This window comes from Thermobia domestica, chromosome 1 (genome assembly GCF_964235325.1).
Source record: "Thermobia domestica chromosome 1, izTheDome1.hap1.1, whole genome shotgun sequence".
Classification (NCBI taxonomy): domain Eukaryota; kingdom Metazoa; phylum Arthropoda; class Insecta; order Zygentoma; family Lepismatidae; genus Thermobia; species Thermobia domestica.
In genome coordinates this window covers 269,440,362-269,457,998 of record NC_137454.1, presented here as the reverse complement: position 1 = coordinate 269,457,998, position 17,637 = coordinate 269,440,362, and the positions used below count along the sequence as shown (strand labels likewise).

Below are 17,637 nucleotides of genomic sequence, written 5' to 3'. Positions count from 1 at the left end.
AATAATAATTATTATTATTATTATTATTATTATTATTATTATTATTATTATTATTATTATTATTATTATTATTATTACCAGTGAAGTAGAACTAGTTCCATGCGAACAGATATATATGATGTGGCGCCCTTGGTTACGGCCACGGCCACATGGACAATTGTAATTTATTTTATCGAATGTCTGGCTAGGCTCTTCTAAAAAGACGTGCACCAATAAGAATAGGAGTTTATTTTGAGAAGCGGTGTTTAAAGGCCTATTTTAAAAAGTATAAATCCCAAAGTGCAGGACTGCCATACGTTATATTTATTTTATAACGGTATATTGAATACAGTTATATGAAATTACTCATCTTATTACTAGGCCACGAAGAGTAGCCGGGACCCTTTCCAAATTTTATAAGATGGAAGTCCCTTGAGATGATAATCGATTGATGGTATTATTTGCCTGTTTTGATCAGTGGCAGCTCTTAAGATTTTGGGCTCCTCAGCAAAAGATTTCTAGCCCTCTTGACAGGAACGTAATTTCAGGAAATTGAAGGGGAAGCAATGAAAGGGGGTCTAGATTTATCACACATCCGCGGGTTTCCAAGGAACAGAGGCGGTGGTCGGGGGTCTAATCTCCCAGAAACTCAGATTTATTAGAGTATCGCACATTTGGCAAGAGGGTCTTTTAAACCGCATTCAGCATGCTAGGGACTCATGGGACATAATTCTAAAGTAGTCCCCCTTAATCCATACTGTGTGATCCGTACTTGAAGCGTTATAATTTTGAATTGGACTTCTCGGTTCTCGTCTCTTGCACACCCGGAAGAAGCAAAATAATTAAAATTGAACGGTTCTGGGAGGTTTTGTCAATTATTTCAATATCAATCAAACTAATTGAATATTAATGCAGTAATCAAACTATAAGGTAGCTGATTGTTTTAAATTCTTTTCTGTGTCGTTATTCATATCAAACCCGATAGGTTATACCGAATAATAAACTCACAAGTCAAGGGAAGTGAAAGAATTTAGATTTTTATCCATGTGTACTAGCAACGAAGTCATGTGAGTTAATTACTTTTCTTACACTGTAATTCCAACAATTGTGAAATTGCATAGGCAGTGTAGTGTATACTATATTTAGGGCATTTATGATATTTAGTATCTATTCCACATTTAGTGTATACTATATTTTATTGCTACAAAGTAATATTGGTTGTTAAGTACTTTAAACCCTATGAATATTTAGATTTCTGTCCCATGAGAGTCCCTAGTATGCAAAATGAGGTTTAACGGACCTTCTTGCCAAATGTGCGATACTCTAGTAATTCTGACAGTTTCTGGGGGATTAGACCCTCGACCACAGCCTCTGTTCCTTGGAACCCCGCGGATGTGTGACACCTCTAGACTCTTTTTCATTGCTTCTCCTTTAATTTCCTGAAATTACGTTCCTGTCAAGAGGGCTAGAAATCTTTTGTTGCGAGTCCCAAAATTTGAAGAGCAGCCACTGATCAAAACAGGCAAATAATACCATTAATCGATTTTCATCTCAAGGTACTTCTATCTCAGGGAATTTGAAAACGGTCCCGGCCACTTTTCAGGTCCTAGTAATCAAGTGTTGAGTAATTCATGCAGCTGCATTCAATATACCTAATAAATATTACGTTATAGCAGTTCTGCCCTTGGGGATTAATAAGCCATTAAACTTCGCCTGTCAAAATTAAATCTTATTACTATTGGTGCACGTCACTTTGGAAGAGCGTATCCAGGCATTCGATAAAAGAAATCATAAGAGTCCATATGCCCGTGGTCGTACTCAAGGGAGCCCTACCATATGTATCTTCGCATAGAATTAGTTCTACTTCAGTGCTAGTATGTGAAAATAATAATAATGTGAGAAAATAATAATAATAACATATTATTATTATTATTATTACTATTATTATTATTATTATTGATTCACGGGGCCCAGGCGAAAGCCCCCTCCCGCGCCAGTCAGCCCCTGGCAGCGAGGACTTCATTTTGGCCGCGCTCCTTTGGTTCGCCGCGAAGAATCCCGTAGCGACCAATACGAATTATCGACAGTCATGTGCATGCAGTTATTATATTAATTTTTCCAGAAGAATTATTTCCAAAGTGAATTCCGGGGGTCAAGAGTCCCTCTGCCTCTTGTCCCTGCCTCTACATCATGAAGTGAAAAATATTGATATGAGTGCGTATAATTGTATGAATTTCGATGCCAACTGTCGCCGATCATTAGAAAGTGAATATGGGAGAACTATGAAATAAAGTTGTTAATGTTAATTTTAGTTTAGCGTCCCTTTCAGCAGCGAGGCTATATGAGACGTGGACCTACTGATTAACGTGGAATCCGAACCACATGAGCTCCCGCCGGGAATCGAACCCGGGTCTCCCACGCCAAAGGCGCGTACGCTAACCGCTTAGCCACGAGGGAGCTCTGAAATAAAGTAGATAGATGCTTATAATTTTATTATAAAATTATATGGCGAAGATATTTCCTCTGATCCCAAACGGTTATCGCAGAATATGCACAGTTACAGGAGCACTCTGATTAGCCAAATTAAAAACACCTGAATGATTTATCCCTTTACATTCAAGATCTTCTTCATCGCCTCTGTGGCGAAGTCGGAAGAACACGCGCCTTCGGATCGTAAGGTTGGTGATTTGCGCCCTCCTCGGGGTACTTTTTAAAGTGTTTTTTAGACTCACTCTAATGTAAACAAATCACGCATATATGTGATTTAATATATTTTTGGGGGAGTAATTTTGTGGTTCATTGGTGCTTCGTCACGTCTCTACCTCTTGTGGAACGCTGGTGGTATAATTTTCAGAACGGAAGTGGGGCACAGAGGATTGTCTCTGCGGGGCATCTAATTTTTGTCGCAAGTTAGCTAGTTGTCCGTCGCGGCGGTAGACCAGCAGCATGGGATAGCTTGAGTTTCAGGTTGTTTACATTATCAGTTTTCTTTTTCTAGCTTCCCCTAAAAAAAACCTGCATACAAAATAACGTAGTAAACAGAAAAAAAATATATAAAAAGTACGTTTGAGTGTTCGGGCCAGATCTCACGTCCTCGAGGGACAACGTTTAGAGAGTTTTATTTCTGCAATATCGAGCATCCTGAATGAAACGTTGAGCTCGACAATCTGCAATGTATATTACTAGCTCGTGGAAGAATATCATTATAAAAAATATTCCAAGAGATATATTTAAACTGTAGTTTCACATAATATTAGCCTCGATGTTCAAGCAGGACGTTAAACTTCCTCATATCTAAATACTACAACAACACCCACTAATACTACTTCTATCACTCATTTTCGACAATTTACTTTTATAATTTGGACTATTCTTTCTCTTGGCTATTGTTTCTACATAACATTCTCTATTTTATTATGACCGAAACAAGAGTTATACAACATCGAAATGGTAAAAGTGTGCTATTTGCTTAAGATATTGACACGTGGGATGAGCGTTAGTTTCACATTCCGGTGGTCTCGATTCGATTCCTGTTGGGCAACTAAAGGAAATTTTTATCATTTGTAATGTTGATACTTCCAATGTAAGATAACATCGAAAATATTCAATTTCACACGGTCTTAGTGTTGAGACGACTTTCTTCAGTGCTATCATAGTAGAGCAGTGGCCTGCAGGATGATGTCAGCCGTATTAACCTTGTTTCGTACTGTGTAGAAGTGTAACGTGTCTAGGCATATCGTTAGTATAGGTCAAAAATATAACTGATCAAAAACAAAAGTTATTATTTCACAGAAATTGCTTATGTTTCTACTAATTCTTCTTCTTCTACTATTATTACTGCTAGAAATGTTTTAAGCAATTCACCAATTCAGATACGTTCCATATCAATAAAAAGACTTCAAATTGAATAATCAAAAACTGCATATAATGTAAAATATGTAGCCAAGTCTCGACTTTCCAATAATAATAATAATAATAATAATAATAATAATAATAATAATAATAATAATAATAATAATAATAATAATAATAATAATAATAATAATAAAAGAATAACATAATTAGAATAGTAGTTACGTAAACAATACCTTCCAATTAAAAAATAATTGCCACGACGGGATTCCAACCCGTGTCTCTACCATTCGAGGTTCGTAATTTGTCTATTTACCAGAAGTTTCTAATACAAAGATAAGAAAATAAACTAGTAGTTATTACTAGATAGATAGATAGATAGATAGATAGAAGATAGATAGATAGAATATAGAGGATAGATAGATAGAAGATAAAAATAGAACTTTCTTTTTCTACACGTGTTGATGCAATTCAAGGAATGCGACAATAATATTTGCCTGCTTTTCTTGTTTGGAAATTAGAAGTTACGGTGAGGAAGAACAGTAGTAACATAGTAGCAATTAAAAACGATGAGGTGGCCTCAACCTCAAGAACGTTTCGTTATATTTCCCTCATTGACGAAGATGTATATAACTTGTTTTTGAGTTGAAGACGGAAATCTCGAGTCAGTCATTGTGACACTCATAAGAAACATCTGCTTATACGAGCATCAGTATTTTGTGTATAGTCTTATATTCAACGATTTTAACTACCTAATAGTTTAAATGAAAGATGAAGTGACGCGGTAGATAAGTGGTTAGCGCATTAAACTTCCATTCGGCTGACGGGGGTTCAAATCCCTGTCAGGTTCAAACTTTTGCAAATATTTCAATTTCAATTTCAATATACGTACTCAGTGTGACAAGCAAGATCTTCTCTCCTCCAAAAAGAAAAAGATGTTGGAATGAGGAGAATTTGAGAAGGTCTCTTAATGGAGGCAATAATTTACAAACTTATTTCCAGCAGTTGTTGTAGATTTGATATTTTCAGCTATCTTCAAACATTTACTGATTGATGCGTGGCCAGTATTTTTATTTCTCTAAACATAGAGTATATAAAGAAATAATCCATTACATACACCGCAATATTGAGATTAATATATGGCGTTCTTTAGAAATCACGATCCAAACCATAGAGATCCCTCTTAGAATGGAGAACTATTTCGTTAGTCACCTACTCTACAATTTTACCTGCATAAACACCTGAATCAGGGCTACCAACTGCTGTTCGTGCCTAGAAACGTTTAGTGTAAGTTGGGTTGTATCTATATAGGCCTTCTCACAACTAGAAATTACCTGGATCCCCCGTAATGGAATTAGAGCCCTTAGGGGGAGATACTTTTGCGGTTGGATGTACAATCTATATACTTTTGCTAACGGAAGGTTTTAAAAGTTTATCAAGAGGTATAGTGAAGTATTATCAAAATATTGCTTTTGCTTGGCTTAAACCAACTCATAATTCTCTCTCGGAGTGACTGTGGTTTATAAGCTGTTGTGAAACCAGACGTCTTCCAGATCTTTCTTTTCTTCATTCGGTCTCCCCTTCCGGAAATGAAAATATCGAATTTCATATATTGTTGTACCTTTAGAAAAGGAAGAAAAATGTCAGAGACACACTCTGTTGCCTCCTTCTCTTCTATGCAAATATTCACTGTTGCAAGTTCATATTTTGCTAGGCTAGATCATCCCTTTTGTAGACATATTGGTAAAAAAAGGTACAGTATTTTCATACATATATGAGTTTTAAGTATCCTTTCATTTTAACTTTAACTTGGTATTTTAATAATTTTGCATTTGTATTTAATTATACGCATATTTAACTATACTTGCATTTGTGCTTATATATATTTGACACCACGAGCGCCTACGGGCTCATATTTCGGAATAAAAGTAGCATATCATCGCTGACATTAAATACACTTTCCAATAGCGAAAACTTTTTAAAATCGGTCCATTAATTTCTTAATCTTTCCCCTACATATAAAGAAACAAAATTTGACTCTCGAGCGCACGACGGCCGGTATTCCAGAATAAAATTTAGTATACCATCACTAGGATTAGATAAGCTTCGAACAGTGAGAGAATTTTGGGAATCGGTTCATTAAACTCTGAAAATTTCGTATATATAATGAAAAAAAGATGCTAGAGAGCCCGTTTATCGGGATAAAATATAGCGTATCATCACTGACAGTAGACAGGCTTTACAACACCCCAAAAAAATTTTGAAATCGGTTGAATAGATTGAGAAAAATTTTTCACATATAAAGTATAAAAAATGACGCACAAAACGCCCGAAGGCACATTTCCTGAAACAAAATATAGTGTATTATCACTGGCATTAGATAGGTTTTCCAACAGCGAAAAAAATTTTGAAATCGGTTCAGTAGATTCTGGAAATTGCTTATAATGAAACAAGAAATGACTCCGCATAGCCCGTGGGCTTATTACAGGGATAAAATATAGCGTATCCTAACTGGTGTTAAACATTCTTTCAAACAGTGAAAAAAATTATATATATATATATATATGTGTGTGTGTGTGTGTATGTATGTATACGCTATACATAATGAAGCAAAAAATGACGCCCCCAGAAGCCGAGGGGCCATTTTCTGAGATAAAGTATAGCAGATCATAATTGGCCTTAGACAAGGTTTCCAACAACAACAACATTTTTGAAATCCGTTCAGCAGTTTCTGAAAATATCTTACATATAATTTTACGCCCCAGATCTCGAGGACCCAGTTTTCGGGTCCTATTTTTCATGAATTATATATAAGCACAAAATAACGTCTCAAATGCCGGGGCCATACTTTCCGGGATAATATATAGCGTATCATCATTGGCATTAGATAACTTTCTAACAGTGAAAGAATTCTTGAAATCCGTTAAGTAGTTTCTGATTTTTTTTATGTATAATGAATCAACAGATAATACCCCAGTGGTAGAGCGTTCACCTCCGGTACTTGGGGTCCCTTGTTCGATCCCAGCTTGTGCCGTGTGAACCTTCTGGTGGGCAAATACCATGTTTGTGGGTTTTCTCGGGATTTCTCCGTTTCCTCCCACTTTCTTCATTCCACTATTTCATTCATTTCTCATCATCACCGTCTCCTTTAGCCTAAATGGCATAACCATGGAACGGAAAACTTAAAGATTTCATTTCATTTCATTTCTCACTTTCCACACAAATCTTAATCTTCGGTTCTAGAAATCTCAAATAAAATTTACGTCTCTTCCATACGTAACTTCCATTGCAGAACAGACGATTAATGATTCTTTTTTAGTTAAGACCCTCAATAAAAATTTGTAGGCATATTATTACGAATGCTTATTTATTTAAGACATTCGTTTATATGTATTCTGCATGTCTATCCGTTGGAAGTTAAAAATTTAAGTAATTACACATTCAGAAATTAATTTTGATTAATAAAGTAAGCAATAAAAATTTTACATTGTAATTGTTCTATATCCTACTGTATATCTTGAATTTCAGTAAAATGAATAGCATCCTGCAGTAATCTTACAATTTATCTAAGTGTCTTGATGTCCTTTTTTTGCAGTTCATATCTCTTTATTTTATACGCTGTCTATTACTACATGTGCTATAATTTTACAGTTTGTAATTTCGAGTGATGGAGTGTGTGGTCTATGCTATGAGCATTCTCCAGCAGAAGGTATTGCTCTTGTTACACTTGTTGAGGACATATTGAAAATGTGCGGAGATTTACCACTTGATAGAAGAATATCTAAGCCTACCTCGCAACTTCCGCATTTCCAGAGATTAGACTGGATACTAGATGAAGAAATACATCAGCATATTCAAGATGCCGCCCAGAATATTGACAGGTATTGCTTTTCTTTATTTTTTAAAAAAGATCCAATTTGAACGTATATAAAATTCAGATTTTGAACATAGATTTCTTAATGGAGACTACTTTATGACATTTAAAGTGGATTTTGTACGAAAGTGAATGTTAATTCTTCATGATATTACTGATAGTTGATCCGTCTATGTATATGTCCAATTTTAAACCTTCACCTTACTCAGAGAATCGACCAATCCGAATGATTCAAACAGCAGGAGAAAGTCAAATGCCTCTAGTGGTGCCTCTAGTTCGCGTATGTGTGGTGTGTGTATCATGGCTCCCAAGGTAAACCCGTTTTGGGAAGGCTACATTGAAGTACTTTACCACGTCAAGCTTTTCGTAACACAGATTTAAAAACATTACGGGGAAAATTTATGTGTGTTGTGGTCAACGACCATCAAAAACATAATTAATCAACATTAATATCACGACGTTCCAGCACTTTGTTCACAGAGTGAATAGAGTAGAAATCGGTCGTGTACTGTGGTGACTCCATCTGTTGTTTGAAAGTTGCGCCGATTGGCCCTGCAGGAAAACGATCATACACAGCGTGTAATGGCAAGTCAATTGCACTTGGCACGGTTAACCGCGAAGTGCTACCTATATGCCAAATTGTGTTTGTTCCCAAAATCTGGGATTGTGTTTGAAAGTCGTACACATATCGCTTCTGCGGCCCATCGGAGGGCAAGATCCATCACAGTCGCTTCCACAAAATCCACTTATCCCACGAAAGTTCCTTGCGGCATTCGATGAAGAATGGGTTTATCTACCAGATGTGCCAAAATTCTATCCTAACGTAAACCCCACGAGACGCAAAAAACCTGTCCTGACTTCATCTATCATGCAAAGCAAATTACTGGAAGGTATTTCTAGTTGTTGTGGGATATACTGCTACGAAAATAAGGTAATGATCCGACAAATGCCTAAAAATACAATATCAACTCCGCATTTACTAGCAACGTAATGGTCACAAAAATTTATTCAGAAGATCTGTCCTGTTAGAATGAAAGTGAAATAAATCAAATCCATGTGAATATGGATAAGGCCTCATCACATATATCCCATTCTACACAATAGATTGCGGCAGGCTCTGGCATCCAGGATATTCCTTTCCAGGACATACCAGTGAAGCACTTGAAGCCAGCCCCATGGATTTTTGCGAATTTGGGCAATTGAAAAGAGCACTTGCATCTCGTCGTGTGAACTCTATCCGTGACATCTGAGTGTGTTCTGGAAACAATGCTGCCCTCAGAAGATTATACATATAATTTTGCTATTTAACATCAAATAGGTAAAAAATATTTGGTCGGAGGTCTACACATGTTTCAGCCTCCTTACTTTTGTGTTAGAATGGGGGAAAATATCAAAATATCAAAATATTAAAATATCAAAATTATAAAGAATCGAAAGAGATAATAAAACACCACAACAATAAACTTAGTAAGCCGAATTTGAGCCATTTACAAAAAAAGAAAGAAAGAAAAAGAAAAAGAAAAAGAGAAAGAAAGAAAGACTCTAAATAGGAAACTAAATGATTGATGTGTGGCGATCGCGTTTCTCCATACTTTTGTGATGCCATCTGAGCAAAATAAGTTTATTTTTGTCTGATCTGACCAAACAACACTATCCCAAAATTCCTGATGGTCATTCAGATGACTTTTAGCAAACTCACATCTAAAAGCACGAATTTTCTTCCTAACATATGGCCTTTACCTCACTTTCTACCATGATAACCGTTTCTCCACAGTACTCTAAAACTGTCTGGTTGGACACAACTTTCTTACGCACAATCTTTACTACTGGACAAAATTGTGGTACAGTTCAAAGCATAGAAAATATTACGAAAATTTAAAGTCCAGCATAGGAACAAACTCCTGCGCCGTGTGCTTATGCATTCGAAAATGCACTTCTCATCGACTTCCAGGATTGAACCCAACTCACCCCCTCTTCCATCTCTCAATAGTGAATAATTCACTTCGGCAAATTTGACCTTAAACGATTGTTACTAGGCGTATGTAGGCTAGACATATATTGGGGCAGTGTTGCTAAGTGGTAGAACCTCGTGGGAAAATGTTTGCCCTGGGGACGTTCCCTGGGCACTTGGTTGCTAAGGTGAATATCGTAACAAAATGAAACATGCCTTTTCCTCTACTTCTTCGCTTAATGAAAATTGGTCGTTGCTATGTGAATCCTCTGATAGGACTCATTCATGCTCTTATGTGCCTGTATAAAAAAGATGAAACATGTAATTTGGGACTCCGCCCGCAATCGTTGACTATGAGATGAGACTAAGAAGCTTCCCTATAGAAAATGGGTTTCACGCGAAAGTTACTATTGAAGAACTGATTATGACGATGCTTCGATTCATTGACGTTGATCTTACATAGTATTGCATCTTATATATTGATTGACATTGGGTCGCATGTACTATATAGTATATGAAAGTTGAAAATGTGGTTGAGATATTTATTGATCGAAGCTCCTAATTTCGAATTAAGAGAAGGTTTTTAAGTATTTAATGCTCTTTTCTCATCGAGAATTGAACTCGGACCCGCATGTAAGTATCAAAGGCATATGCGCCATTTCATTCATTTCTCATCATCATCGTCTCCTTTAGCCTAGCTGCCAGAAATGTAGGACATAAAACTGAAATATTTCACTTCGTTTCAAATGTTGTGATCACCGATATAAGTATATACTGTAGTTATTTCCACCAAGGCTGAGATCTACATGGTCAAAATTTTGAGCCAAAGCAGAAGTCTAACCTTGCTAGTGATGTCAATCGGTTTAGCTTAACTTTTGGATTGAGCTCAAATACTTGCTCCTGCGAAAACTCAAACCCAGAACCTCGTGAATGCTGTCCTTGCCTCCTGAAGTCTTCCTGACGACCGAGATGTGCTGTCAACTAGTTTTTATTATTCAGATACAAATATATCTTTCATAGTTATACACGGTGTTGTACGGATACGATGTTGTCCAGCACAAATTTCCTCACTTGGAGAACGAACCAGGGACCCTAAACAGCGTAGGTAAGCACACTTTATTATTGAGACACAGTGTCCCCCGTAAGAGAGAGAAAGAGATCAAATCTTTCAGTTTAAAATCCAACAAATATGACTTCCCCTGTCGGAAATTAAAATCTATAACCCGTGGAACTCTCGGAGGTGCAATGCCGAGTGCACAAAAGCTCTTCTGCAATCAATAAATAAGTCTCGTTATATGTGTGCCTGTTATCGTCTTAATAAAATACTGGTATTAAATTAGAGAAGATACTTAAAACAAGTGAATGACACTGGAAGATTTGATGGAATGATAACATGCCTGAATATGAACTTGCTAATACCATCATTCCGTTAAGTTTCAGGAAACAGATTTAGTTCAAATTTAAACAAATGCATACGGTATTTGTCCACCATAAAATTCACTTGACGTGTGTTGAGATCGAACCAAGGACACCACACACAAAAATTGAGTTGAGTTTATTTTAGTTTGGCGTCCCTTTCAGGAACGAGGATATATGAGACGTGGAATCCGAACAATATGAACTCCCGCCGGGAACCAAACAACGATCTCCCACGCCAAAGGTGCGTACGCTAACCACTTAGCAACGAGGGAGCTTTACACAAAAAACGAACGCTCTATCACTGATACACCTCATCCTTGTTTCTGTTAGAATGAAAGACAGAGAGAGAGAGAGAAAGAGAGAGAGAGAGAGACGCGTGTTAATAATGACTTATTGTAGTAGTAGTATCATTGATTATTATATTGTCTGTGTAGGATACTTATAGAGTGTACTTAAAATTATACACATGAGTTAAAACGACTCGACTCAAACTAAAAAAAAATCCCAATCGAGTTTCGAGTGATTTGTTTTGGTTTCTTCTTCTTCAAGTATAATTAAATGCTTCTTACTTCGCAAAAATTAAAGTTGATCAATAGTAACAAAGGTCGGTCAAAACGTTACACACTGTCCACTATAGCTCGATAATGGTATACATTACACATCGCCAAACAAATTAGATTCGAAGTCCATGTTTCGCGTAGTTCGCGTCTCACTTTAAGTACATTCTGTTTCTTATACAATTTAAAGAGAGAAGAAACAAAGCTGACCCCTCTGCCAATGGACGGAACACATACTTACTTAACAAAGGATCAAAGCAAAGACTCACACAACAAAGATAAGCTAACTTTATGTGTGGACTCCAGTTCAAGAAAAAGAAGTTTCTCGTTTCGTTTATAAGTCTCGTCTCGTTTCATTTACTCAATTGTAAAGCGTTCATATTTGCCATTACAAAACTTTAATTCTATTCTCTTCTTTTTGTATTAGTGGATTCCTCATCAAGAAAAAAAGAAGTTTCTGGTCATGGCTAAAGGTATTTTTCTTCTTCAAGTTGGTTTGAAATATACATTTTGGACTGAGTGCCACCCCCAAAATCGAACCCTAGTATGTGCTAGGATCCATTCTGGTATTTGTCTGATTGAAATGAAGAAAACTCATTCTGGATTTTAGCTTTGGTACTGAAATAAGAAATGTTTTAGGAAAGAGAGAGAGAGAGACAGAGACAGATGAATTTACACTTTAGGATGGAACTCGAATCATCATAATGCTCTCTCACACGTGGGACGTTAAACATTTTCGTCCGAGTGACCTCATCGGAATTGACCTCATGATAGTGAAATAATACACACACACACACACACACACACATATATATATATATATATGAAGAGAGAGAGAGGGGGGAAGTGTGTTCTGAAAATGCACGCTCATGATGTTCACGTAACGCGAACTGGACTCGAATTTAGAATCCCCCACATGATGCATTCATACGGTGTGTCTTCATCATCAAAATTAAGATGATGGAATGAACAATTCTACAATAGAGTACTTCTTGTTTAAAAGGGAATTGAATTGTTCAACTGAGAATAACTTACGGCAGTCAACTATCCCTGGAGAATCGCAATCGAAGTTAAACATTCATATTAATTGATGACAAGCACAACTTCAATTCCCTACAACATCAGGTTGTAGGTTCACGTTTTTTATAGCCTCATTGTTATTTAGTGATATTCTTTCTTTAACAATTCGCATAAAACTCATAACACTTTATGTATTATACAATGAGAAAAGTCCTGTGAAAGAAAAAACAAACTATCCATTGCAAATGCCAACTCCTTTCTATCTTTTTGCGATATCATCATCTTCTTCTTCTTTTGCTGCCTTCTTTCTAACGTTTTGCAATTTTCAAAATACCATCATTATCTGATTACAAGCTGTAAAATAAAAATATTTACCTTCGTTTTGTTAATTTGTGTCACACAATCTATAATTCATTTCGAAAGTACACATCATGTGGTTCGGATTCCTGGGGAAAACTCCATGAACAAAGTTTCTTCTAAGGATATACAAAATATAGCCTCAATACAGAAAACAACAAATTGGAATTTCAGTTTACGAAATTTGGATCGAGCTCAAATACTTGCTCCTCGAAAACTCAAACTCAGATCCTCGTGAATGGTGTCCTTGCAGCCTAAAGTGTTCTTGAATTTACAGAGAAGTATGAAGACGTTACAAAAATGTAAATATGTTAGCGTTATTTATTCGAATACTAACAAAAAACATAACAATGTTATTGAGATGATCAAAGTGGCATTAAACGTAAAATAAATATGAATAACTGTGCCTCTTGTTCTGCTGCAAGAGTGGTCCATCTGGAATCAAAGCTGGGCGAAGTCAAATATTCATATCAATTAATGAATCCTATGGAGCTGGACATAGTGACATTAAAACGTAAAATGACGAGTAATCCACAGAGAATCGAGCTCGGGACCACGCAAAATGAAGTCAAATATCCATATTAATCGATAAATCATATTGAGATTTTCGCAAAGTGACATTAAAGCGACAGTTTATAAAATTCAACGGCTTATACGAAGAATTTGTAGTTAGCTGATTTACATGAGCGTTTTTGATGAGTTAAGACTTTATACTGCATGGTAGAACAACTATTCAAGATAACCTTTGACTCATAACACTGAAATATTCTGTGCCCAAAAACATAATCCCATAAGATCTTTTAGCTGTGCTACCTTTCCTTGCACACACACACACACACACACACACACACACACAAACACACACACACACACACACACACACACACACTCACACACTATTTCTGAGACAAATGTTCTTTTCATTTTGTTCCTTTAACATTTCTTTCATATTCTTTTCATTAGCCTAAATCAATTAATTCCGATTCAGTTTATCACAATAGAGCGAAAACATTAACAGGTAACAAAATATGAATCACTGCGCCTCTTGTTCTGGTGCAAGAGTGAACCGAAGTCAAATATTCATATTAATAGATAAATGTTAATGAACTGAACAGAAAATAAATTTAGGAGAAATTCGTGGATTCTTAACCAAGAAAGTTATCTTTTCCTTTATTAGATTTTGCAGAAGTCTCATCTCATGTTTATTTGTGAACTTGGATAAATTCGTTTGTAAAGTGAAACAATGCCTTGATATTTTATTTCTCGCCATTGAAATTTAAACGCAGTATGGTAGTTCGAATTTTTATTTAAACTGTAGATCCACGTGAACACTCTACAACTCAGCAAAGGAAATGAGACGAAACTTATAAAACTATTAAACGAAACGAGAAACTTCTTTTTCTTGAATTGGAATCCACACATAAAGTTAGCTTATCTTTGTTGTGTGAGTCTTTGGTTTGATCCTTGGTTAAGTGACTTTGTGTTCCGTCCAAGAAATTTTATAAATGTAAATTCCACTTGAGAATTCAAATAGTTCGAGACAAACGAAACCAAATGTACAAGTTTCTCTCTCATTCTACCAAATTTAACTTCACTTCAATCACAAGTTTGGACTTTTGCGTATTCTGATGGAAGAAATGTCATTGAACGACCTTAAAATACAACTCTTTTGTTCTGTTTTGATGCAGGTATGCCTTTGTATGCATCACGTTCGTATCTTTATTTGGGTGGGATTTTTCATTCTATTCATTATCAATGTAGTTTAAGAAGGGAATTGTTGAATGGACGCTGACTGAGATTGAATAAGGAGGAATGCCTTCAAATGTACAATGCTCTCTCTATCTCTCACACCGGTAATCGAAACCGGACCCATGTAAGTACTGGAGTTATTTGAATGGAATTTATTGTCACTTTTCGGTATCATGGATAAGTTATACAAAACTTCTTCCTTAAATGGGGTTTCAAAGATTATTCTTGCTTTATCTAAAGTTTGATACACCGAGTATGGGGAATGAATCATAAACAAATCCTCAGAAAAGCACATTTGTTAGCAACTTAACTAGACTATTCTATTAGTTCTATAGTGAACAATGAACTTTAAAGAATAGAGAAAATGTTATGTTGTATTATGATAAAACTTACCTCTCTTTCTATCTCTCTCTGTAGTGGAAAAACTACATATGAGTTTGTTTTCAAGATTCCCTTGTTTCCTGCCACTTTGTTCTTCATCATCTGTTCACTATAATCATCCACCTAATCATTATCGTTTCTCTTATTCATAATCAGGATCAAAGTGATGAAAACAATTCAGGTTTTTCAGTAGTGTGTCTGTCTGAGTATATTACGTAATATTTGTGTAATAATTTGTGTTTGAGTACATACTGACTACAATTAATATTGTGTTATCTGAGACATACCAATAGAAGTGTGCAGTGATCTACCACTGAGTTTCTTTATAGAAAAGTTAAAGCAGAACTGCCTCGTGGCTAAGTGATTTTCGCGCGGGAGACCCGGGTTCGATTTCGGATGAGAACTCATGTAGTTTGGATTCCTCGTTAATTAGTAGTAGATCTGCGTTTTATATAGCATTGCTGCTGTACAGGACGTTAAAATTCAAACTTTACTTAATTACAGTAATTATACGTGTACTTTAGTTTAGAGAGTATAAGCGTGGCTCTACTCTCTTATCTTCATTATCTTCATCAGCATTATCTTAGAGCACCCTGTATAACGTGTGTAGATATCTTATCAAAAGACAATTACAAACGAACATGAATTCCGAAAACACATACACACACACACAAGATCAATTCGAAACCTAAGAGTTCTCTCTCTCTATTCAAAATAGATTTTTATTGGTGGCAATTTTTTTATTTGATATCATGACGTACCAATAGAAGTGTGCAAAGTTAAGGGAGATCTCCATCGTGGCTAAGAGGTTAACGTACGTGCCTTTAGTGTGGGAGAACCGGGTTCAATTTCGACTATGAATTCATGTGGTTTGGATTCCACGTTATTTAGTAGTAAACCTACGTTTTATTAGTAGTAGACCTACCTACGTACATCGCTGGTGTACAGGACGTTAAAATTTAAAATCAACACAACTGAATCAAAAGTTAAGGGGTGTATTTCTCAATGGTGAACATCATTAGTAAAATATGATGATGGTGTAAACTTAAGAAACATTTCAATAATTAATTAACTTAAAGCTTTTAATTTTTCAAATTCAATAAAAGCATATACTTAAAATTAGATATACTAATAATGAATTCAAATGCGACTTTTTCATAAAACGTAAAATATTACTGAACTAATGAATAACACATTTTCAGAAATGCATAAAATATATCACTCACTAAAATCACTACACTGAAAAATATTTTTCTTCTTTTTTGTCAATACGTATCCATCTCATCGATACCCTCCAAAGGTTGGGTATCAGTTTCCCCCCACCATCGCTGTGTTTGGACCCTGTCAAATAATTCATCCCTCATTGCGTCTATGATTTTTGTTTACATAATATTTTGATTTTCAATTTTAATCTTTTAACGTTATTGAAAATCACAAAGAACACATTGATTGGGTTAGATTATCAAGAAGAAAATATCTGACTCAACACGAAAGCATTATTAATAAGTATGGTGATATGCTTTTCTGGGATAAATTGTGTGAGCGAAAGTATGGATTAAGGTCTTATCCTCATTTAAAACCAGAATTCGTACTAAAACATAAAGAACATGTAAGACAACATTTAAAATGGCATTACTACACTGATGAATATGCTCGACAAATGACAGAAGATTTTCTTAATGAGTTTAAAGAAGAGATTGATTGGCCTGCATTCACTGAAAAAAATAACTGGAGAAAGTATACAGAGAAACAAGCTATTAATTTTTGTACACAATTCAGAGAATACTTACAATGGGAAATAATCTCTTATCTTACAAATTTGCTCACACTTGAGTTCCTAAGAACCTTTAAAGATAAACTCTGTTGGGATGCAGTTTCTAAAAAGTGTCATATTGAAAGAAAAGAACTAACAACCTTCTTGAGCGAATTTAATTCTCTTATCAATTGGCGAGCTATTACATCACAACTAGATGAAACACATGTGAGAAAATACCAAAATAGAGTTGATTGGCTAAATGTTAGCTTAGATGATAAAAGCGAAAAATTCATTCTCGAGTTTGAAAGCAAAGGTTTAAATTTAAGTCAGATAGTATATGCTTGATGGAATAGGAGTTTTTCTGAAAGCTTTATAATGAGAATCAAAGACAAGATCAATATAGTTCAATTCTTAAGAATGAATAGACATGTTAGCGATCGCCTTAGAAACAAACTAATGTTACTTTCATGAGGTTTACGCTTAATAGAAAACTCAGAAGAATGTCCAATATGCAAAGAAACAAAAACTGAATTGTGTAAAACAGCATGCGCACATGTGTTCTGTGTTGAGTGTATGGTTACCTGGTTAGGAAATAATAACAATTGTCCTTTGTGTAGAACGGTTATCCATAATAATAACAATTGATAACCCGGTTTATTCTAGATATTGATAGCACGTTTTTATGAAGAATTAGGTTAGTGTAGATTAATGTTAAACTTTTATGATCAATAATCATAAAAGT

General features: G+C 35.5%; 1 protein-coding gene across 1 annotated transcript in view; it reads left to right on the top strand.

The window, feature by feature from the left end:
* Positions 1 to 17,637, top strand: part of LOC145661049 (vesicular acetylcholine transporter-like) — a 2,637,391-nt gene that overhangs the window by 1,704,667 nt on the left and 915,087 nt on the right. The window contains exon 8 of the mRNA XM_081726491.1: positions 7,483 to 7,712. Coding sequence (XP_081582617.1) covers positions 7,483 to 7,712 — 230 coding nt within the window. The remainder of the gene's footprint in view (positions 1 to 7,482; positions 7,713 to 17,637) is intronic.